At 41.3% G+C, this 23,300-nt stretch overlaps 1 protein-coding gene across 1 annotated transcript in view; it reads left to right on the forward strand.

Moving 5' to 3' along the window:
- ATG10 (autophagy related 10) overlaps nucleotides 1-23,300 on the forward strand; it is a 57,561-nt gene that overhangs the window by 31,962 nt on the left and 2,299 nt on the right. The window contains exons 3-6 of the mRNA XM_057386735.1: nucleotides 3,043-3,169; nucleotides 9,432-9,529; nucleotides 22,580-22,677; nucleotides 22,959-23,078. Of these exons, the coding sequence (XP_057242718.1) occupies nucleotides 3,043-3,169; nucleotides 9,432-9,529; nucleotides 22,580-22,677; nucleotides 22,959-23,078 (443 nt within the window). The remainder of the gene's footprint in view (nucleotides 1-3,042; nucleotides 3,170-9,431; nucleotides 9,530-22,579; nucleotides 22,678-22,958; nucleotides 23,079-23,300) is intronic.

Consider the following 23,300-nt stretch of genomic DNA (forward strand, 5'->3'; position numbering starts at 1 on the left):
ATACGTACATTGCTTTTAAACATCTGCTCAATAGTCCGTTATGATAGCACAGGAGAGATTTTACCTGAGAGCAACAGAGGAGCAGATGCTTCCTGACAGCAACTTCTCAATTTATTTAGGAAACAGCCAGTCAATCCTGGATTCACAGTTTTAGCTTGGAGCATGTCAGGCATGCAAGCAAATTTGAAAATCAGAAACAAAAAAAATTGAGAAATAAGTTTCTTCGTATCATGTTTAATGATTACAGTTTGGTAAAAATGCCTTTTTTGGCTAATGTTCTCTGTGACATTTTGAAAGGCAAATGTTTGTTTTGTCATTTGTTTTGTGGTGTGTGTACACGKATTAATGTTTTGCAGCAGTTACAAAGCCATCCAAATTTAAATTTGAATTTTAGTATCGTCTAGTACAGTAACGAGAATTCAGCATTAGCTGAAAAGGAGTTAGAATGGCAATATGTGTAAGAAGAGAAAACTAGAACAATTATTTGAAGAAAGAGTTAGAACAGGTTATCATGACATGTAAAAATAAAGTTGTGTGAGTTTTGCTTTTTCTGAAATGAGTTACAGCCGTATTTTGTATTTATGGCTTTATTGGTAGCTGGTTAGAGGGTAAAAATGAAGTCTCGTGGGCTGATGTAAAACTCTCTGAGGCTCTTTGGTTCTTGGAGCCATTCATAGATTTTTAGATGTTTCACAGATCACCTGAAATGACTGYACTCATTTTATTCATCTCATCAGCAAAGTTCATCTCATCAGCTACRGAGATACCATCAAAACTTGTCGGCTACAAAATGTACTTTCCCTGCAAAAATACTGTGGGYTGTRCTCACAGAGACTGTAAAGAGCACAAYTGCACATCAATGATGTGTCTTTTCAAGTCAGAAAACGTGAAATTGCTGTTTACTGAGAGGAGAGGGGATTTGAGTAGCCCTGAGAAGGATTCAGCTGTTTGCCTTTGTGTGCAGGTCTAAAATAGACACGAATTAGTCATTTTACCATTACAAACACAAAGCAGTGCATGCAGTCAGTCTTTTTTTTTTTTTTTTCTGCAGCAGTGGTATTTAACACACAAACAGGTATCCTTGCCGTTTCCAGAAGTGTCTTTCAGGGCAGGCTAGGCTGGTGACTAAGCAGGAGGCAAGGCCGTGGTATCTGATGAAACATTAATGCCTGAGAAGCACCATGTAGGCTCAGTTCTGAGCTCAGGCTCTTCCTCTTCCCCACCCCTGCACACACATGAAAACCATTCTGTAGCTGGGTTTGGCTTTTTTTTTTGTTTTCTTTCCCCACAGGCTGCTGATGGTCTTTCTTTTACTGTTCTCACTGAAGCATTGATCAATTTTRAAGAAAGTTCAGCGTGCTACAGAGAAGAAATTTATGTTTTTCTCGAGATACATTCTTTTATAACCTACATTTTACATCTAACCACTGGGTATGACTTGTGTGAGGAGGAAAATAACTTCCYTTCTTGGTCTGTCACTCAGAAATGTGGGAACTGGTGTCTCATATTGGTCTTTGCCTGGCCTGTGACATCAGGAGCAGCAATCATCACTGTCCTTCTGGCAGCTGAACTTTAGCATCTCTTCACAWACAGTTTTTATTACTAAATTAACCCAGAGAGAACTTTTTAAACATTCCCTTTCAGTGCTTTGGGTACTTGTTTCCCGGTAAGCTAAAATGTACTATTTTCCTGCAGCCATCTAGAATTTGCCAGGAAATCTGTGCTCCGTGGCCATCTGTGATCTTCTCATGTCCAAAAATGYATGGACAGTTCCTTGGTCTGTGGCTTCCCATGATCTGGGCTTTCCTTTGGTGAACTTCAGTCTCTCTGCCTCAGCAGCATCTGACTATCTAATACACGAGATTTGGGGAAAGTGACATCAGAAAAAAACCCTAAAAATAACTTGGGTGTCATTACTGTTACCATTTTTCAGTTTTTTGTTTCTTCATAGATTGGTTCATCCAGTGCTAAGTTGARTAAGGATGTGAAATGAAAATGCAAAATACTTCAAATTTCTCGTGTTATATGARCATAGTGTTCAGAGGATGCTGGTTATTCTTTTCTGCTCAGTCTTTTTGTTTTGCTTGGACAGATACCACAAGCCAACGTTCAGAGTTGCTTGGCAATAGCCAAGTTGTGAAATGCACACCCAACCTGTGGGGCATTATGGTTGCTTAGTTCATGCATGTAAATGTGGGGGTTTGAGCATTGAACAAGTCCACACCCAGAGTGTCTTCTTGGAAAGTTTGTTCTTACATTTAATCTTAATGGCATTATTAATTTAATGGTTCAATTTTCGGAGACACTGAGTTATGGCAGCTTTTAGAAAAGTCCAAACAACTAGGTGTTTAGCACTGTTGGAATATTAATTTGAAAAGTTATGGAAGTCATGCTGCAGCTGGGGTATATCTCAATGGAGTTAATTCCATCTATTCTGATTTGTTTCAAATCTACCATAAACTTTAGTACTTTACACCTGGAATATATACTAATAGAAAAAAACTCTCTGAATTTTATTATTATATTTTATGTTATTCTTATAATTACATTATATATTTTATGTTATTAGCAAAAACAACTCCTGGCACAAAGCCTTTAAAGAAAGTAGAACAGGGGATTTTTGGTGGATACATTTGATTTGTCTTTTGGCAAGCCAAACCGGATTATTTAAGGATACACTTCTAAAATGGTCTATGCTGAATGTAATGAGGAAAGGTACAGCTGTAGTCCCCTTATTGTGCCAGTTACTGTGCCATAAAGATTTTAGAGAGCCTTGGTGCAGCTTAGAAAGATCTCAGTTCTGGGAATGCTTGCAAATAGTTCACAGTTTGTGGAAGTAAGTATGTAAGATGTCTCTGGGTTTTGGACTTCTCTGGTTTTCTTGCTAGTGTTGAAAAATTCCCTTGGGACTTTGCAGGGGCAGTGCTGTGAGAGGGTTGATTGCCATTATTTCTGTTCTGTGCATTTATCGAATTTATGACAATTTCCCTTGGAACAAATACAGAAGCTGATGCAYTGCTGTGGTCGTGTTTGTTGTTTCAGGAGCCTTTGGATGATTCTCAAGCCGCTGGAGTTTGCAGCACGGAAGAAGTGGTTCGCTATGAGTACCATGTCCTGTACTCCAGCAGCTACCAAGTACCTGTGCTCTATTTCAGRGCGTGTTTTTTGGGTAAGGCACATCAGACATTCAGCGTGTGCATGTGCAGTAGATGTTGAAAACAGAGATTTTGTGTTGAGGAACAGATGTAATAAGAAGCTAAGAGATGAGGCTGCTCACCAGTGAATTTTGCASTGCTCTGGACTCTGAGCTCCAGGAGTGTGGAGGAGATGATATCATCTCAGCCTGAGGGAGGCTGATCTTTTGCTCCTGGCATCTTGCCTGCGGTTGACTGAAACTGCCGGTCATTTTTCTTGTTCTTTTTCTTGAAATGACTGCAAAAAACTTAGTGCTGCAGGTTTGAACTGGGCTAGGCAATCAGTGGACATTACCACAGTGCTTCAGCAGAGCTATGTCTGTTTTTTTTTTGGAGCCCCAGTTTGAGCCACAAGGCTGGGGTCTAAATGTGTCTTTAAAAATGTATGCTGTTTTCTGTTTAAATTTGCTGCTCAAGGGAAAATAAAATAATACCAATATGGTATTGACTTTTTTTTTTTTTTTTGTACTAAAGCTGGCTCTGGAAGCAGTAGCTGATTCAGTCTCCTCCCTGATGTGTAGAGCTTGTTACCCACTGCTCTGTGGCTGTAGCTGCTGTGATTTCAGCCCCCATCCTGTCAGGGGAGGCAGGAGGAACACTCAGCCTCCCACGGAGGCCACTGTTGGTGTCACTCATTCAATCAGCAGGCACAGAGTGATCACACTGCAGCACTGGCTGTGCTCTGTTCCTCCTGCCCAAAGCCCTGTGCTCCAGTGGCTTGTGCCTGCAGTGGTGTGTCCAGCAGGGCCAGCTGGTGGCACTTGGGGATGAGGTTTAGTGGTGAGTCGGGCAGTGCTGGGTTAAGGCTTGGAGTCGATCATTTTAGAGCTCTTTTCCAACCTAAACGATTGTATGATCAGCATCTTTTGTGTTTTGAATAATATCTTAACTTTATCTAGATAAAGATGTCTGAATGTTGCCAGTGATATCTTTTCCATTTTAATTAAAAAGTAGCTTAAGCCGCTTTGAATGTTTGGTAGATTTAATCACTCTCTGCCTTATATTGTTTAATGGTTTCTAATTTTGCACCGTTAGCGTTTCAAAAAGCACTTCAGATTCAAAATTGAAGAACAAATTCTCATAGGCTCCCTGGTGGAAAGATTTTAGTCTGAGGTGCAGTTTCAGGAATGGATAATTTGGGGTAAATTTTCAGAGTGGGATGTGGGGAATTGGGGACATTGCTCTGCCTTTACCACCAACAGAATTCATTTGCACACATCCTGCTGCAAATTTATTTCCAGCGTTATTATTACAGGCATTTACAAACGTGCAGTGTTTTGCCTTTGAACTTTTTGTGCAGACAGGAAGATGAAGGTAGTTTTGCTGTGAGAGACGGGTTATCCTATTTGTGGTCCTGAAAAATGTCATCCTCTTGGTTTTTTGCTGAATTTACCGTGTGCAGCGTCTCTACAGAAGAGGACGGAGACGCTGCAGGTAGAGGAAGTAGGACACTGTCTCTACTGTACTGTACTTTCATATAATTAGTATTCACCATAAGCAGTTAATCACCAGAGAAGAGCTCACAGAGACAAAACAAGTTGTTTAGCTTGTCAGCACCAGGGAATCGGAGGTGTTGAAACATGACTCCTTATAGCTGGAAGTGGATATTACAGGAGCCAGTGGATGATCTAATGCACAATCATGGTATTATGTGCCAACAGCTCCCCTCGCAGTACACAGCCGTAATTGTTCCTGCAAGTGCAATTAGCTTTTAAAACACTTCTTGGGAACCTTTCGCCATGGAAAACAAGGGCTTTTTTTAGATGCTTGCGAAGGTCACCTGGGCTCTCTTCGGCATTTTACATTCTCTTTTAAATTTAACAATATCTGACTCTTGAAGAGAGCGGGGTACAAAGTGCTGGCAGTGTGTTTCCTACAATGATTTCAGCTGGTATTCTCTGATTTTAATTATGAGCAGCTCAGTTCTGAAAATGAAGAATTCTGTTGGCCTGCCTGTGGTGTACCTTCTGAAGGTCCCAACGTGAGGTTTTTGGGATTTTGCAGCTGGCACTCACTCAGTCACTGASCAGATGGGAAACTCCCAGTAAAGCCCTGAGGGCATTTTTCCCTTTGAGGTCAAAGTCTCCATGTGTAGGATCCTCACTTTGTTTTTTCAGACAACTAGCAATACTCACTGCATTCCTCACCTGAACTAATCAMGGAACAATCTCCCAGAAAACCTCCCTCAATTTCCCGGTCTAAATTCCTGCCATTATTTGCAGGCTCTGGTAACACAGGGTCGGTTCCTGTGAGCTGTTCATGGTTTCCCTGGGATCCTGTCCATACCAATCCCCAGTTAATTAGAGCTGGCTGCAGGAGGTGGAGGTGAGCTCTAACTCTTGCAGTGTTTCCACAGCCCTGCCCTGTCTTGCCTTCCCCCAGCACGGGGCACAGAGCAGGAATTCAGAGCTCTGCTTCCTCCCTGGCAGTGTCTGYAATGCCCATCACACCTGGGAAACAATAATTCTTCTGTTCAGCCCTTTTTGCAATATTCACTTCCTCTCTTTGTATAACCGCTGCTGATTGCCAGCCTGTCCAAATCTGCACTCCAACAGATTCTTTACAAACCCCTCTGGAACGATGAAATCAAATCAAATCTTGCCTTTCTCCCACTGCGTCTGAGTCCAGCTTCCATTTACCTGGTCTCAGTCCCTCCTAGGAGAAAGGCTCTCCATGGGAGATTTTCCTCTAAATTGGATGAAATAACTTATTTTCTTGAACTCATCTATAGACCTTCTTTTTGTTGTTTGTGAGATGAAGTTTGATACATAAGGTGGTGTAAGGTAAGGTTTGAAATTTTAATGGCAAAAGACCTAAAACATTTTGAGGCATCTAAACTTTTTTTGTAGTCTCAGGAGATGGATTTACAGGGRAGATCTTGTTCTGTGCAAGGACAAATACTTCAGTTGAAAATAGTGATTAAGCGTGATGAGTCTGTCTGGAAAGGTGTTTGGGAACATTATAGGGTACAAGAAGATATTTTTAGGCAGCGTGTATATACATAAGAAACATTTTTCACTACCTCATGATACTTTCCACGTGGAGTATATATTAATTTCAGACCTGCTGAAGTCACAGTCAGCGTCAGGAGCTCAAGGCAGGGGCCCAGCACTCCAAAATCAGTCCTGTGCCTACCATACCTTCCATAAACAGAGCCCTTCTTTTTTTTTCTCTGGCTTCTGAGACTACCAAATAGGTGGTTGAAGAAATGCATGAACCCCTGCTGATATCTGATGTCAGCAATTAGCCCTCTTGGAGACAGATGGTATAGGCAATTATCCTTCCCCTTCAATGCTGGCATCAGCCAGATGGGCTGAGCGAGGTCCAGTAAGCTTTCTTTAATCAGCAGAGTATTTTCCTCATTTCTTAGTCTTTAAGATGTCAAGGAGCTTCCCTCTTTTTCCTGAGCCGTCCCCGTGTGAAGCCATGCTTTCAAAACTCCCTTGCCATGCATTAGAAAACCCTCAGAGAGGTGGCAGCAGCACAGTCACAGGTGAGCACAGGCCCCATTCAAGAATCATCAATCAGCCCATGTGTAGAGAAAATAATGTCTCGTCTCACACTTCTCCTTCTCCCTGCAAAGGAAGCAGCAGGAATGCTGGCTGAACACGGAAAAGAAAGAGCGGGACTAATGGGAGTCAAGAGGGGCTGCACTCTCACTCCTCTGGAAAAGAGAGAAGGAATGGAATTTTCAGGTTGACCTGCTCAAAATACTCTCTCTCAGCTCAGTGACAGCTAAATCCCTGCCAATAAAAACCACGCTAATCAGTGGTTAGAGAGAGGGAGCTTCTCAGATAGGGCAACTTCTTCCAGCCCTGAAGGCATGACTTTCTGTATTCACAACCACACCGGGCCTGACTGAAGTGCTTTCCAGAATACAGATTTACTTCCTGAGCTCAAAAACATGTAACCACCGTGTCCTTTCTCAGAAACACAGCTGCTCTAAAGACCATATCCTGTAAAAACTGGTTTTGTTGTGGCTTTGGACATAACTGAAATGGAATGATTTCTGTGATCCTGTATTCTCTTAAACTGTAGGAGTGTTTTTTTCTCTTTCAGCGGTGGTTTCTTAAGATTCTTTCTTTATAAAATACATCAGAATGAAGCCTCAAATAATTTGTGCACCATTTCACCCAACTGTCAAATAACCTTTAATTGAAAATCTTAGAAATTGTTAAAAGCTTTTAACAGGGAATCCCTAAAATTACTAAAAGCCCTCACTATACAGAGTACAGCCCTCAAGAAAACAGAATACAGCAACTTGGGAAGCCTGAAAATTTTCTCTGAAAATAAACATTAAATTTTGTCTGCCTAAAGAATTTCTGCCCTTTGCAGAAATTAAAGGTGCCAGCTGAGAGCTGCAGCTCCTGTGTGGTCTGGCAGTCTCACCTTGCTGCTGTGAGAGGGCACTCCACCTTCTGCCTTTTAACTGTTCCTTATTTGTGGTGACATGATTGAGTTAACCCCAGCTGGACAATCAAGAACCTTTTCTCAGAAAATTTTGTTGTAGTCTAAAATAATTAAAATAATGTTTTAATAAAATAATAAAATAATAAAACTGTCCCAGCTGGAGTTGTGCTGAGTCTTGGGACACAGAGCAAGCTGTGTTCTCGTGGGTGGATGGTGAGTACATAAATGCACTGGTGGGTGAATCTGGAGCCTTCACCCTCCTCTTCTGCTCTTCTCTTGGCTTGGTGCTGCTGTTTCCTCCTCATCCTGGCTGAACTTTCCAGTTCAGCTCCATCACAGAGAAGAAAGGGGCACGAARGTGAGAGGCTGCTTGGCAAAATTTACCAACTGCTCTGTCACACCAAATGGGTGTTTGAGGTCTCAGTGGGCTGCAAGAACGTGTAAGAGGGCTCTAAATGTGGGAGAGTGCTGGAAAAAGGGGGTAAGAGTGCCAAAAAACTCACATCTGTGTTTAGAGCAAATCTGTGAGCTTGTGAATGGAATGAATTCACCACGAGGTAAAGACAAAACTTGTTTTTAACTGTAACGTGGTTAATGCTTCAGTAATATCTGATCATTTGTATAAATGGGATTAAAAGAGTCAGAGTAATCCATTCCACGTGTGCATGAATTTGCTCAAGTGTTCCTACAAAAATTCTCAGAGAAAGGTGTATGGAACACAGTAGAATGACAAATCAGACGTTGCTTTGCAGCATGTGTTATTGTAGGTTTTACATTGGGACTTTTCTCTGTTGAGAACAAAATTGCAGGTACAAATGGCATTTCAAATCACCTGCACACAGGTAATCTGGGTGTAAATTSTCGGTGTAAATTCATCCTTCTTAAGTAAATTTATTCTGTTGTAGCAGGMTTGTTTGTAAATGTTAGACTGTCTCCAGCACAGCTTTGGTATCTGTCATCACAAGATAGTGATGATCTAACAAGTTCTACCTCCATGAAGATAGCATGGAATAGCAGATTAATATGCTCTTACCCCCTCAGATACTTCATTTTTCACATGATTCTGCTATATGGTGCATATATAAGTTCAGAACTTGGTGCCTTTTTATAAATATGTGCACAAAATAAAACAAAGCAGAGGCTGTAGGCAGCTGGTTTGAACTTGTACCTAAACATGGYATTGAAATGTTAATTGTGGGAATAAATCTTTTTCATTTTACAGACATGCAAATGTCAGTAGAATRAACCTAATTATCAGAGGATGATGGTTTCTGACACCTGATAAATGCCAAAATGAAGATACTTACTGAAACTTTATCGAAATACTCTGTTTGCCATAAACAAATATTCATTAAAAATTGACATGCTTATTTTCTAAGTGGTTGACACTAATATCTTGGTGTAGTTCTAGCATCACAGCTAGAAACCTGATGCAACAATTCTATATAAATGCAGCTCAAGAAAATATTATGGACATACCAAAATGCAGTAAACTTTTATCTGCAGAATTTTGTTCCTGAGATTTTCCCCACCTTCTCACTATGAATTGTATGTATTTACACTGAGTGAGTCTTTCTGATGTTATTTCATGGTTTTAAATCCATCTTAGCCAAACTTTGTTTTACRAAGTCACACTTCACACCTTAGAAGCAGAACAGTGAGTTGTTACTCTCAGGTGACAGAGAACAAARCCAAACAGGGGATTTAGGGTAGTTCTATGTGCACCTTCAGTAAGGATTTGAGCAATTTTCAGTTTCAGTTTTGCTATTCTGTGCTAAAGATGCTTAAGAGCTTTGGCTGACCATGGTTGTTTCTRCCTTCTCACAGATGGAAGACCTTTAACTCTGGATGAAATTTGGGGAAGTGTCCATGCATCCTACCAGGCTCGTCTGCAGGAGGGGCCCTGGGACACCATTACTCAGCAGGTGAGAATCCTCTGGTCCTTTACAAAATTGGGAAATGTAATATATACCTGAATCCTCAGTGGCTTTACTCCTCTCTTGGACACAAGGAAAAAAAAAAAAAAGTATATATGTCTAACTCAGGTTATGCTGAGCCATTTACCAGCAAGTCTTAGCCTTGAATTTTGAAGGATACATAAGTGTTCACAATTCAACAGTATCTCACATTTGACAGTATCTCACATTTAAAATACTTTTGCAAAGCCAGTCCTGAAAACTTCAGGCAGTTTCTGAGTAATTGTGGATTGGGTAAATACGAAAGCAGACTTATTTATGTAAGTAAAACATACCAGTGTAACATTTCACCGATTGTCTGGTAATCAAATTAGCAAAAAAGACCGTGTGTAATTTTCAGTTTTAAATAGACTTGCAGGATTGAGTGAGAGAAAATCGATCTCTTGTTCAGAAATAAGTTGGTGCTAATAGTGACACATGGCTTAGAGTGAACTGTTTCTCTGGTGTCTTCCCTTTACTCCGGGTCTCATGTGCAAATCTGACAAATAATTGAGACTCTACAGGTGTGAATTTTTTCCCATCAGACCGAGATATCAAAGTGTCCTCTCTTTCTCCCCTTTCCTACCTTGATTTTTGTATTTTAGCTGTTTTCAGGTGCTCAGGTCTCCTTCCACAGCAGCATGACAACGATGTCCAGGTCCTACAGGTGCTCCCTTAATTCAAATAACATAATTTAATTAGAAGGTGCCTGTTTGTAGATGATGCTCAGCCATGGGAACACGAGCAGAGTTTTGTTTTTGCAGCCACAGATGATTATTTACATTCTAACAGYTTCCTGAGAACCTCCCAAGCCATGGGTGTCCCAGTGATTGTTCTGAATTCCAGTTGTGAGCTGGCAGGCTCTGGTACCACACACTTTCAATATAAAACATTAATTACCTGGTTTGTCTGTGAATGAAGATGAGGGAATTAGGTTTTAGTAATGTAATGTAATAATGCGACACTACCGAGAATAAAACATAAACGGGATGTTTGGAATGTGTGAAAGCCAAGAGGAAAATCAGGTCACTCCCACTCGGGGATTATTTTTGCCTKTTAAGGGACAGTAAAGTAAAAACTGTCCTGCATCTAATAACTGGAGGTGTTTGTGAGATACATACACACAAATTCTTGCAAAAACAAGAGTTTTGGGTGGCAGAATGTGTGGAGTGATGAATCTGGTTCTGTGACACTCTCCAGACGTGSTACAGCCAACTGTGCAAACACAAGAAGAACATTTTTGAGAAATTAGTGAGGTTACAGCAGGAAAATGTGACTTTCTGTTAAATAAGGAGATTATRGAAGATAATAAAAACTAGCCTGCAAGCCTCAGATCAAAGCAAGAGTTAGGGCTACAAGCGAAAAGACTGCTTTTCCCCCTGAAATGAATCARGGTTCTGAATTGAAATAATGGAGTTTTGTCTTGCCTCCCTGCTTTTCTGCTGACCCATTTTGTTATGTGGGTTAGGCTTTGCCTGCAGGGACACAGATCGTRTAATGCAAGTCACTGGGCAAACTCGTCAAATCAGGCTTGAGCACTCGGTACACACGAGCAGCAGACTAAAAAGGTTTAGGKTTTTAATCCAAAAGAGACACAAATTTTAAACGCTACAAGCACTCCGCCACTGGGAAGAAAAATTGAGCTTTGCCAAGGGTCCACGCATGTTACTTAACTTTTAACTGGGCTAATTTGCACTTTGATTGGCTCACTTATTCACAATTGCCTCATTCAGTTTTTGGGGCTTTTTTCCCGTATATTTTATAAAATGTGGATGCCAGGCCTGGGCACTTTTCTGATATAACTATATTTTGGCTTATACTCTCTATGGTAAAAAACATCTACAGTAAAATATATCTCAGAGACTGAGACAACCTTCAGAGAAAGGAGACATTTGGCATTTACAAAACTTTAGGTAAAATTTGGACTTTTATATTCACTTTTGATTACAGTGGAAAGTTACGCTCGTTTCCAGAGAAAGCATCTTGAAATATTTTTCCTGACTAGATTACTGCAAAAAGCAGAAGTCAACTAGTTACCTTCTCATAAATAAATTAACATGATAAGGTTGCATAGATATTTTATAATGATAATTGATAAATGGTGATGATTTAATTGCACTTCCTCTAGTAATAATCTTAAAATGCTCAAATGAGGTTCCTGTGATTGGCTTTCTTGTGAGTTAAATCTCCCTGGGGTCTTCAGTCATCCCTTCTCTACATCCGGCGATAACTTGCTTTAGCTGTTTTAAATAATACAAATCAATTAGAACACACAGCTGTTTAACAAAACTTCCAAATGTTGCTACAGGTCTCTGTGGGTATTTCCTGATGACTTATAATGACATCAATTTAGCACACCTGGTAAGATCTGTGTGAGCTGGAAGTGGCTTAATTCTGCAATGACAGGAAAATTAAGGAGTATTTATGGATTACTGTTGCCTTCCAGAAACGTTGCCAACTGTGATTTTCAGGAGGATTTTTAGGAGGATTCATTTTTTAGGAGGATTCTTTTTAGGAGTATTCAGAAGTGGAGTTACAGATAGTGCAGCCCAGTCTCCTGAATTGTTTATTTGTAGCTTGTTGGTTGCTTTTTAGTGTTAGTAATTTTTATTAGTAATTTAAATATCATATAAACACATATTATATTTATATTATTTATAAGATATTAGTTTTGCACATATACATGGTGGCATTGTCTAAACAGCAGTGGAATAAAGGATAAAAAAAATGGGTAAAAACACACTAATTCTTCATAACTTCTTTGCTCTGACGGATGTTTTACAAGTGTAGACGAAGCAGAAGGACTTCAACAGGGGGAGAGACAAAACTGACAAGTGTGTTTCTAAGACTGAGTATTAATGTAATTAATTTTGTGAATACAGGTGCCCAAGTCCATTTTTGGTTTTTGTTACTCGTGATAATCCATGCCTTCTGTGAATTTTTTTTCTGTGTGGAGACAAACTAGCAAGAGAATTCCAGAAGCTGATGAATGAAGCTGATCACACTCAGTAGCATTACCAACAATTTTGTTTTTAACAGAGTGATGTTGTCATAAAGCCTGACCTTCCCCTGAGGAAACAAAGTCGTAAACACAATCAAGTGTATGTGCTCGGGCTTAATCAATGCTTAGTGATGATGGAATGTAAAATCAAACATCCAAGGAGAGAAATCGAATTGCATTATTATGGGAGGCTCAAGGGCTGAAAAACTACCCCRTAAAACAAGAACAAAACCTGGTGATTTGAAGATCCTGCAGAAAAAGTCTAAAAAGTTAATCTGTGATTTGGGCTTCCAGAGGACTCTGGAAGCTGTGGAGCACATGTGTTCAAACATCCTTCACCTCCTTTTTAACCAACACCGTTCAGATGCAATTAAATCTCTTACCAAAGTGCTCCTGGCCATGGGAGAGGACACATTTCGTGTGTGACACCTTGATTCTAGATTTTCTAGCAATAAATTGGCATTTTCCTGGTTTAGCAATTTAGTGTTGCTTCAGATAAAGTAATTCAGACAGTTCTGTATCCTAAGYTTCYGAATAGTGAGTGATCARGAATCTTGCATCTGTTTTTTCTCARCCATATATTTCTCAGTTCATATATTTCTCTCATATATTTCTCATTTTCACCTGAAGAGGTGTTTTTTTTTCATCATTTGATACTTACCAGGTAGTTTTAGTATGTCCTTCCTGTCACATAAAAAGTAGTCAACCAAACTTGAACTGCCCAAAGCACAGCACAGAACTGCTCCTATTTCTGAGTTAATCCAGAGTCCTTTTCAACCAGGAGTTAAGAATCTGGAAGACATGTTCTTTATAGTACCTCAATAATCCTGTCCATTACATCACTTAATTTATAGCAGTGCTAACAGAAAAATCAATAAACATTATTTCAAAAATGTCAGGGATGTTAATAGTGTGATTTAAAAAAGGAGAAAGAGTCAAAACTCCGAACAGAACGCATTGATATAGTGTTGTAGAGGCACATCTTGCTGGAAATGTGATAGGGAGGATTTAAATCATTATGGCTCAGTCATTTTGAAAAATGTGTGTAGGTAGCTATTCTTAGACATACAAATCTTTCTTGCCATATTGTGGGATTTTGCTAAGTGGGGGAGGCTGTATACAGTATTTCTCAACAGAAGGTTGCTATAGGATCGCTCTTAATGATTTTTGAGTCGTATCAACAGTTGCTATGGATCCCCTGCTAATATTTTTGGAAAATTATTAGTACAACTTCCTGAGAAAAGGGAGTCTTACCAGTACAGACTGGGAAGCTGTTTGATGGGGGAAAATACTGGTGGATATTTATTATTATTTATTTCCCACTAAAATTTTCTATGATGTGTTGAACTGGGGTTTAAACCAAGCTGTAGTATTGTACAAGCTACCAAGGAGGTTTTCTTTTAAAACTAGCCATTAATTAATAATGTTTAATTATTAGCTGCCCTACAGTTTAGTCATGCTTTTCCCCATAAGAATTCATGGACAATAATCTAGACCAAGTAATTTTGTAGAAAAAGGCTGAATAGTGACTACAAAATGATGTAAATACAAAAGTTTAATGGATAAGCAGCTGACAGATGTGCAGCTGATGGCATCTACCTGAGCTTGTGCAAAGCATCTGACACTGTGTGACACGGCATCCTCRGCTCTGAGTTGGACAGAGAGGTGGGTGAGGGATGGGCTGGGGGCTCRCACTGGGGAATTTGGGGACAATAACTTAATGTCCAGGTGGAGACCAGGGAAGGGATCAGAACGAACTGGGTCTAGAAAATCTGAGACACCAGCACAGAATGGGGAAAAAAGGATTGGGAGCAGCCCTGGGAGAAACCCTGCTGTGGGTGAGAACTGGACCCCCAAACTCCCCGTGCTGAGACCCCAAAAACCCCTGAGCTGAGACCCCAAACCCTCTGAACTGGACCCCCAAACTCCCCGTGCTGGGACCCCAGACCTTCCTGGGCTGAGACCCCCAAAAACCCGCCTGTGCTGGGACCCCAAATGCCCTGTGCTGAGACCCCAAACCCTCTGAACTGGGACCCCAAATCCTCTGAACTGGGACCCCAAACCCCCTGTGCTGGGAGCCAAAACCCCCCTGGGCTGAGACCACAAACCCTCTGAACTGGGACCCCAAATCCCCTGAACTGGGCTCCCAAACCGTCTGAACTGGGACCCCAAACCCTCTGAACTGGGACTCCAAACCCCCTGTGCTGGGACCCCAGACCTTCCTGGGCTGAGACCCCCAAAGCGCCCATGCTGGGACCCCAGACCCTCTGAACTGGGACCCCAAATCCCCCATGCTGGGACCCCAAACCCCATGAACTGGGACCCCCAAACACCCCGTGCTGGGACCCCAAACCCTCTGAACTGGGACCCCAAACCCCCTGAAGTGGGACCCCAAACCCCCCTGAGCTGGGACCCCAAACCTTCCTGGACTGAGACCCCAAACCCCCCGTGCTGGGACCCCAAACCCTCTGAACTGGGACCCCAAACTCCCCGTGCTGGGACCCCAGACCTTCCTGGGCTGAGACCCCAAACCCTCTGAACTGGGACCCCAAACCCCCCATGCTTGGACCACAGACCTTCCTGGGCTGAGACCCCCAAACCCCCCTGCTGGGACCCCAAAGCCCCTGTGCTGGGACCCCAAACCCTCTGAACTGGGACCCCAAACCTCCCGTGCTGGGACCCCAAACCCCCCGTGCTGCGGGGTGGGAGGGGTCCCTGCCATGGCACGGGTGGCACTGGATGGGCTTTAGGGTTCCATCCACCCCAGAATAGTCTCGGATTCTGCAATAATTTGCGTGTAGGGATGAAAGCAGTATGAAGATCACGGCCAATTTCTTGAGCATAATTAAGGACAGACTTTCAAGTTCTGGTACTATTGTTACTGAAGTTTTTCTGAAATGAAGATTCATGATACTTTCCACACAAATCTGTAATCAGTTGAACAAATTACAATGTAGTAGTATCGATTCTCTTGATTATTTTCTACTTGTGTGGAAAACCTGTTTCAGTGCAATGCATTGCATTTAGAGATAGATAATTTATCCAGCACTGGTTCTGCTTCCAGAAGAGCTTCACAAGAAGAGATTTGTGGAATAAGTTGTAAGAGCATGTTCCCTGCCTGGTCTGGTGTTTATTTTTGTAAGCTGGGGTGGGTTGGTCCTCTGTCCCCGCTGTGCCATGATCTCTGGCAGTTCACTGCTGAGCATTCCTCCACTTKGGAAAAATTCTGAATTACACCACAGCATTGACTGCACAATGTGAAAAAGTGAGTGTCATATATAGCACACTCAGGTCCATTTGAAAGGCCACAGGAATGGCCATAAGGAATTGGAAACTGTAATTTTTTCTTACGTTATTAATAGAGAAAAGYGTTTTAAGTGTCACTGAAATGGAAGTTGGGTGTCGGTGCTATCAGAAAGCAGCGCATACCTAAGCACCTGCGCTCTCGAGTGGTGGCAGCAGATGGTGTCAGCAGCTCAAAAAGCATTTAGAAAAATTGATGAGGCCACTTGTCCATCAATGGATGCAAAATGACCTGGCAAGATTTGTCCTCCCCTGGCTGTGGTTCTGTYCAGGGACACTGAGGCACTGCTGAGGCCCGGCTGACCCTCCAGGCCGCTGCTGTCAAACGCCACCTTGGCTCTGGGCGGTTTTTCCCTTTTAATTTTTTAATCAGGGGAGGAAATCTGTCTCCAGTGTCTTTCCCATGCTTTCCACAGCTTGTTGGATCGTTCAGTTTTGCACCTTAGATGAATCTCATAACTTAAGAACAGATTTTAAATAGTAATTAATTAAGACTATATGCTACATAACTAAAATGGTGACAACTGAATTAATCTACTTTTGGCAAGCATGGAAGAAGAATCATCTGTTTATTTTCTTAGGAAAATGGCTGAGATGCCATTTCTTGACAATGTAACTAYGGACCTGCCAATTTTTAAGTATAAAGTTTTCAAGAAAAATCCTAAATGCATAAGTTACGTGCTTGTGAGAAGCTTTAATGCCTTAAAAGAAGYTTGTTAAGCTTGAGAAACATGTCTGAGTGTCACCTACTGCTTTGATTCCTCYTGTTCTTAAAATTAATAATTCAAACCATATTATATATATATATATATATAATATATTATTATAGATCAGCAGTGTTGGCTGTTCTTGATTACTGTTTTGTTTGTCCTGCATTACCTCTCCTGCCTTCCAGGGATCTTGTGTTAGCTATTAACTATATTATTAAATAATAAAGTTAGAAAATAYAAAAAATAATCACCACCTCTTCAAAACTGCCAATCTTCTAGAATCAGACAGAATTGGGACATAAAATATGAATTACAGCATCACAGAACGGTTTGGTTTGGAAGGCACCATCGTTGGGATCCACGATGGGTTTGAAGCAGCAGATGCAGAGTGGTAGGCGTGGTTCATCTCAAAGAAATTCTGGCTCCATTAAGTGTCCTTATATTTCTGTGCTGTGGGATCTGCCAAAGCATCTCTGTTTTCCTCAGAAAAAAAATGTAGCTGTTTAATTGCCTTTTCGGTATGGACTTGATGTTTGATGAAAGAAGGACAGGATCCAGCTCMGTTGGCTGCGTGGTGTTGGAAGTGGTAGAAGTGTTAATAAAATTTGTCGCTGGAGTTGTTGTGTGTCTTTGGGACATTAAATCACGGGGGAGCTGCAGCCTCTCGCCTGCAARGAGCTGGGCTGTAAATCAAATCACTCTGCAACCCCCTCTGACTAAAAAGAGCCTCAGCAGCGACAGAAATTTGCTTTTTGGGGATAGTTTGCACTTTTGTGTCTCCTCAGAGTCCCTTCGTGCTTTCCCTGCTGGGTGCTGGTGCAATTTTTTATTGTCTAAGAAAAGCAGGAGAGCTGTGGCAGTGGCAGCTGCCCGGTCACTCCTGTCACAGCCAGGGAGGTTGTTCCATCGTGAGGTTCTGCATTTGGTGGGGTTTCTGTGTTTTGTGTCAAACTCAGAGAAACTCCCGTTGTGATTTGCAGTCAGTGGCCATAAATACATTTTCTGTCGCAGGTCACAGAGTCACAGAATGGTTTGGGTTGGGTGGGATCTGCAAGTTATTCCATTCACCCCCTGCCATGGGCAGGGACACCTCCCACTGTCCCAGGATGATCCAAGCTCTGTCCAGCCTGGCCTTGGGCACTCAAAGGGATCCAGGGGCAGCCACAATTCCTTCCCAAAATCCAGGATAATCCCAAGTCAGCAGGATGGAGAAACCCTGTGCAATGACCGTCCTACCAACAGCTTTATTTCTGTGATTTACACCTTCTATCAGGATTATAAAAGTTTCCTGTGTAATTACAGTTCCTTAATGTTGCATTTGCAACGTGGTGATTCCACGGTAATAGAGTTTCCATTGGAGTAATTCCGTTATTAGAGGAAAATCCCTCTGACCTCAAGTTCCACACGTTTTCAGTTCCACGTGTGCAGTTACTGCTCTGGTTGYATTCAGGGTGGATTCCTGTTGGATTCAAGGTCAGAATAGGGTGCCTTTTTCACCCTAGAAATGGAACTCAAGGTGATTTTAGCATAGGAGGTGATAAAAAAGTGGGTCTTTATTGATAAATATTGATATAGAATAGAATAGAATAGAATAGAATAGAATAGAATAGAATAGAATAGAATAGAATAGAATAGAATAGAATAGAATAGAATAGAATAGTCTGAAGAGAGAAATCTTACTGCTGTCTTTCTGAATATGTAGAGTTGGATTTTATTAACAAGTTATTGATGTGTATAAAAATAAGGAATTAACAAGAAGGTTGTGAATTCAAGAATATAAATTACTTGTGGTRTAACCCCTAAGTGAAGAATTTTTACTTAAACCCAGCCATTTCTTTCAGTAAATGTGGCCAGAAATTGGGAGGAAGGGAAAACCTTTTTATTATCCTCTTTATTAATTGCATCACTGTTTCCTTTTCCTAAACGGAAGAGATTACTGGGGGTCAGGTTTTATAAATTCTGCCTTGTTCTTCTGACCTGGTGAGCAGGGTTTTGAGCACTGCTGGGGAAATATCCGTAATCAGTTGGTGCTGATTTTTGGTGGTGTTGCTTGTAGGATCCTGCGTGAAATTTTTGTCACCCCCATGTGAATTTATTTTTGCAAAGCAACATCATGCAAACCAGGTCAGGGAAGAGGCAGTTTCAGGCACAAATCCCTTGCTCTGTCATCAATGGAGAGACCATAAACGTTGTGATGGATGCTTGAAGGCAGTTTAATGTAGCACTGGAGAAAATAGAAGCCATTACCTCTGGAAGAACTCCAGTTATGACAGAGAAAATAAATGGTGCTGTTACAAGAGATGTACTGACAACAAAATTCCTGCTGGCTGGGGAGGAGAGCAGCAGAGCACGGTACAGAAACCCACAGACAATTACCCCTTATCTGAAGTAATGTTTATTTTTGGTTTAAATCCGACATGGAGACTGCTTGATAAAACGACTTAATCCAGTCTGACAGAAGTTTAGTCTTAATTGTACTTTTCCTTGGGAGCTGCCCGGTSTCTGCCACAGCTCAGATCAAACATTGTGACATTTCCCAGCTCAGCACCTGTGCTGAGAGATGCATGCAAGGAGATGTGCATGTTTTTTTTTTTTTTTAATGGGAGGAGTTGAGCATGGCTACAGCAGCAGATACATCTGAAATCACCTAGGAGAGAGGTTCTTTCTGCAGAAAATTAATGAAGCAACATTTTGAGCTTCTAAATGCAAGGGAGCTGGTTCCTGCCTGTGAAAGTATTAATTTCCTATCCCAGCTGAAGGATATTCAGATGTCTGATGGGTTCCAGTGTGCAGTGCTGAACAGCCAGCACTGTAAATCAGCCTCAGGTAGATAGATCCAAAATCACAGATCCAAGAAAATGATGCTGTTTGTGGGGGAAAAGGGCCCTACAAGCYCTGATTCTGAAACCCAGCCAATTATTGTGTATGACTGAGGTCTGGGAAAAGAAAGGGATGTTAACAGCCTACATGGAGGAGGAATGCTGCATCCTTGAGAAAAGCAGATTGGAATGCAGAATTGATAACGCAGGTGGCTGAAAATTATAAGCATTACTAATACTGTAGCTTTTGCAAACTCACCAATTATGTWCTGATTACTAATTAAACAGCTGTCTCTTGACCAATGTATGTTTGACACAAATGTATACTCTGGTTGCTAAAGTGGATGAAAGAGGTTTGTCCCACAATAAAGTTCTTCTTTCTTTCTGTTTTTTTCACCCACTTTTGTGTGTTTTGTATCTATTCTTTTCTGTCGCTGTTTGGCCAGCAGCGACAGCTGTTGATTTCAAATAAATGGCATGTCAGGGTATTACTGCCCACAAGAGTTGTGGGCAACCTGCAAAATGTGTTCTTGCATTACAGCACCAGCGAGGGGTTGGGGGAATTGACTGGAAACTCTCACACTCATGGTGCATAACTGACTGGAAAAGGAGTAATTGTTAACTAAAAATGGGATGATTCTTAGATACTTTTTGTGCTGGTATTTTTTGTTTTCCCTGAAGTCTCAGAAGGACTTTGCATTTTTGAGCAGCCTGCAGGAAGGGTGGTATTGCTGCCACAGGATCCATCTCAGTGCATATAAAGGGTCACCATCCTGCCAGGTGACTGCAGCAGGTACTGAGCTGATGATGAAGCTGATGCAGCACCAGCTTTGGGTCATTTGCACTCTTCTGACAGTGTTTGGGAAGGACTCGGAGCTCATCCTGCCACAGACACTCAACCCTGGCATTAAGAATCCCTGCAGCCAAAATCTGGAATCATCCAGGGCTTTGATAACTCCTCTCTTTTTATTGGCAGTGCTCCCTCCTCAGAGGTGCTGTGTCAGTGATTTAACCTTGAGTGTACATTGGAGCCTCACAGGGACGTCTTTGTGTACAGGATTTGGGATGTGGGATTGCACTGAATCCCAGCTGACGCTCTCTGAGTGTTTTCCCTGATGTTCCAAAGCCTCTCGTCCCTGTCTCAGCCTTTCCCTTCTTAAGGCTGCTCCTTAATGGAGCCTCAGGATTTCTGTGGATCTCTTGTACTTTTGTGGTTTTCCTGCCACTGTGTGAGTGACAAATTTCTGTCTTTTGAGCAGCATAGAATTCCTGAGTTTGGGAATTTTTTCTCTCTGTTGTGTTGTAAGAAGAGGATGGACTGAATGAAAAAAAAATTATCTAGATTGTGGAAATAATGAGCTATTTTAAAATATCAAGCCTGGCCTCTGTGTGTCACTCATGGGTGGTTTGCTGAAGAAAGAAGTGCAGGACAGATTCTAATTCTGGGGGTCAGGATGGATGGTTGGGAATAACTTCAGGGTGAATATTCAGCTTTGGGAATTATCTTCATCCCTTTTTCAGAGAGCTAAGCCACTCAAACTCAGGACAATTCTCTCTTCATTCTGGGATTGTGTGCTGCTTCTTACATTCTTCCCCTGTGTAAGGGAGGTAGCTGAAATTACTGCACAATTTACTTTTTTTATCTTTGTTTAATAGTTTTGTAGGTATTTTAATTATATGTAATTTTTTTCTATCTTTAAGGAATTGTGCTGAAATTATTGCACAATTTACTTTTTTATCTTTGCTTAACAGTTTTGTAAGTATTTTAACTCTGTGTAAATTTTTGCTGTCTTTAAGGAATATTATTGGCACAATTATGTATTTTCTGGAATTATTTGGAGGACTAAGTTGATTTGAGCTAGCAGATAATGAAAAGGGGATTTTAATTCAAAATACTACTTTTTCTCAAAGAAAAACTGCATGAATTCACATTTAACTTCAGCAGATGGTAGCATTCTTTTGCAGGTARAACAAAGCTTTCTGAACAAACAAATTCACCTCAGAATTTTTGTGTATTCTTAAGCTTCTGGAAGTTTTTTTAAGTTCTCTTAGACATAAAGTGATTTATTCTCATGAGTGCATTTGCAGCATCAGAACCAAGCATCCTCCAGCTGTGAGAGCCTCTGATTAATGGTTAATGGTATTGAACATGTGCTAGCTGCTGAAGATGACAGGATTTGGGGGTTGTTTTGAGGCTTTTCTGGTTTGTTCTCCACAGGAAGGTTTTGAGAKCACCTTCTCCTCTGTGCTGAGGTGAAATCCCAGAGCTCAGGGGCTGCAGCTGTGCCAGGGGAGCAGGGAAATCGCTGCCAGAGCATCCCTGTGGTGATTCCTCCTCCTCGTGCATGGGTTTGCTTGTGTTGGTGGCCTCCAAAGGGAAATAATTTCTGTGGGACGTGCTGAGGTGGTGGTATTGCCTTTTTCAACCTAAAATTGAACTTGAGGTGATTTTTAGTATAGGAGGTGATAGAAAATGGGTCTTTATTGATATATATTGAGAATAGAATAGAATGGAATAGAATAGAATAGAATAGAATAGAATAGAATAGAATAGAATAGAATAGAATAGAATAGAATAGAATAGAATAGAATAGAATAGAATAGAATAGGAATGGAATAGGAATGAAATGGAACAGAATAGAATATAATATAATAGAATGGAATGGAATGGAATGGAATGGAATGGAATGGAATGGAATGGAATAGAGAATAGAATAGAATAGAATAGAATAGAATAGAATAGAATAGAATAGAATAGAATATATCTTTTATATTAATATTTTATATTAATGTAAAATAGCTCCAATAAAGACCCACTTTTCTATCACCTCCTATATTAAAATCATCTCAAGTTCCATTTCTAGGGTGAAAAAGGCAGCAATGGGAGATGCTGCTCCTGGGCAGGAGCTGACAGGTTGCTGTTGTGGCTCTCAGAACATTTATCCTGTTCACCACAAAATATGAAAGAGAGAAGAATATATATTAATAACGTRTAATATATACAATATGTATTAATTTGTCATGATTACCAGAGGAAGAGCAAAGTCAGTTAAGATTCTGAAGTGAGAAATGTTGCATTGGGGGCTGATTTGGCCCTGCCTTTCCTTTTCTAAATGCAGTTTTGAAAACTCCAAATGAGTTTTTTGCTTTTCCCTTCCMTGATGAATCAACTTTTGTTCCCCTTTAGGAGCACCCCATCCTCGGGCAGCCTTTCTTTGTCCTGCACCCGTGCCGAACCAACGAATTCATCTCTGCCGTGCTGAGGGGCTGCCACAAACACCGCAGGTGAGGGGCTCTGCTGRGCCTTGCCAGGCTTTAATGCACTGCAGGCAAAGTCAATCAGCTGCAATGTGGAAATGGCCAAAACTTCTTCCTCAGTCCAAGCAGAATGAGATTTGTGTATTGCCATTTCAAGTCTGAAAATGAAAATATATTTGCTACAGAAAAGATTGAAGGAGGAAATGCCATGTGAGGTGGTTTTTTTATGACTGTTGAGTGTGTCTGCAATTCAGAAAAAAGATGAATATTATGTTTATGGTGCTTTTTTGTGTGTTTTTTCCCCYTAGGCACACAAATTACATCGTGCTGTGGCTCAGCACTGTGGGCCCAGTTGTGGGCCTGAATCTGCCTCTGAGTTATGCAAAAGTGGCACCTGAGCACAGCACTGACACTGATTCAGCWGAAAGGTAAGAGAGAAGGAATTGAAACCCTCTCCTCTCGCATTCTGCTATGACAAAGCTCAGATGGGTGACTGGGGAAGCATTGCCCCCTCCTTGCAAGCTCGTGGCTCGTTTGGGTCTCACCTTCTGTGTTCTTTACCTGTCTGCCTGTAGTGGTTTGAATGAATTTAATGGGAGCAAAACACTCCCAAGTTCCAGCAAACCCCCCCCTCCCTCTCCTTTCCCCAC

Source organism: Malurus melanocephalus, unplaced genomic scaffold (genome assembly GCF_030028575.1).
Source record: "Malurus melanocephalus ecotype Western Australia unplaced genomic scaffold, MMel_1.1 scaffold_1042, whole genome shotgun sequence".
In the NCBI taxonomy this organism is placed as follows: Eukaryota; Metazoa; Chordata; class Aves; order Passeriformes; family Maluridae; genus Malurus; species Malurus melanocephalus.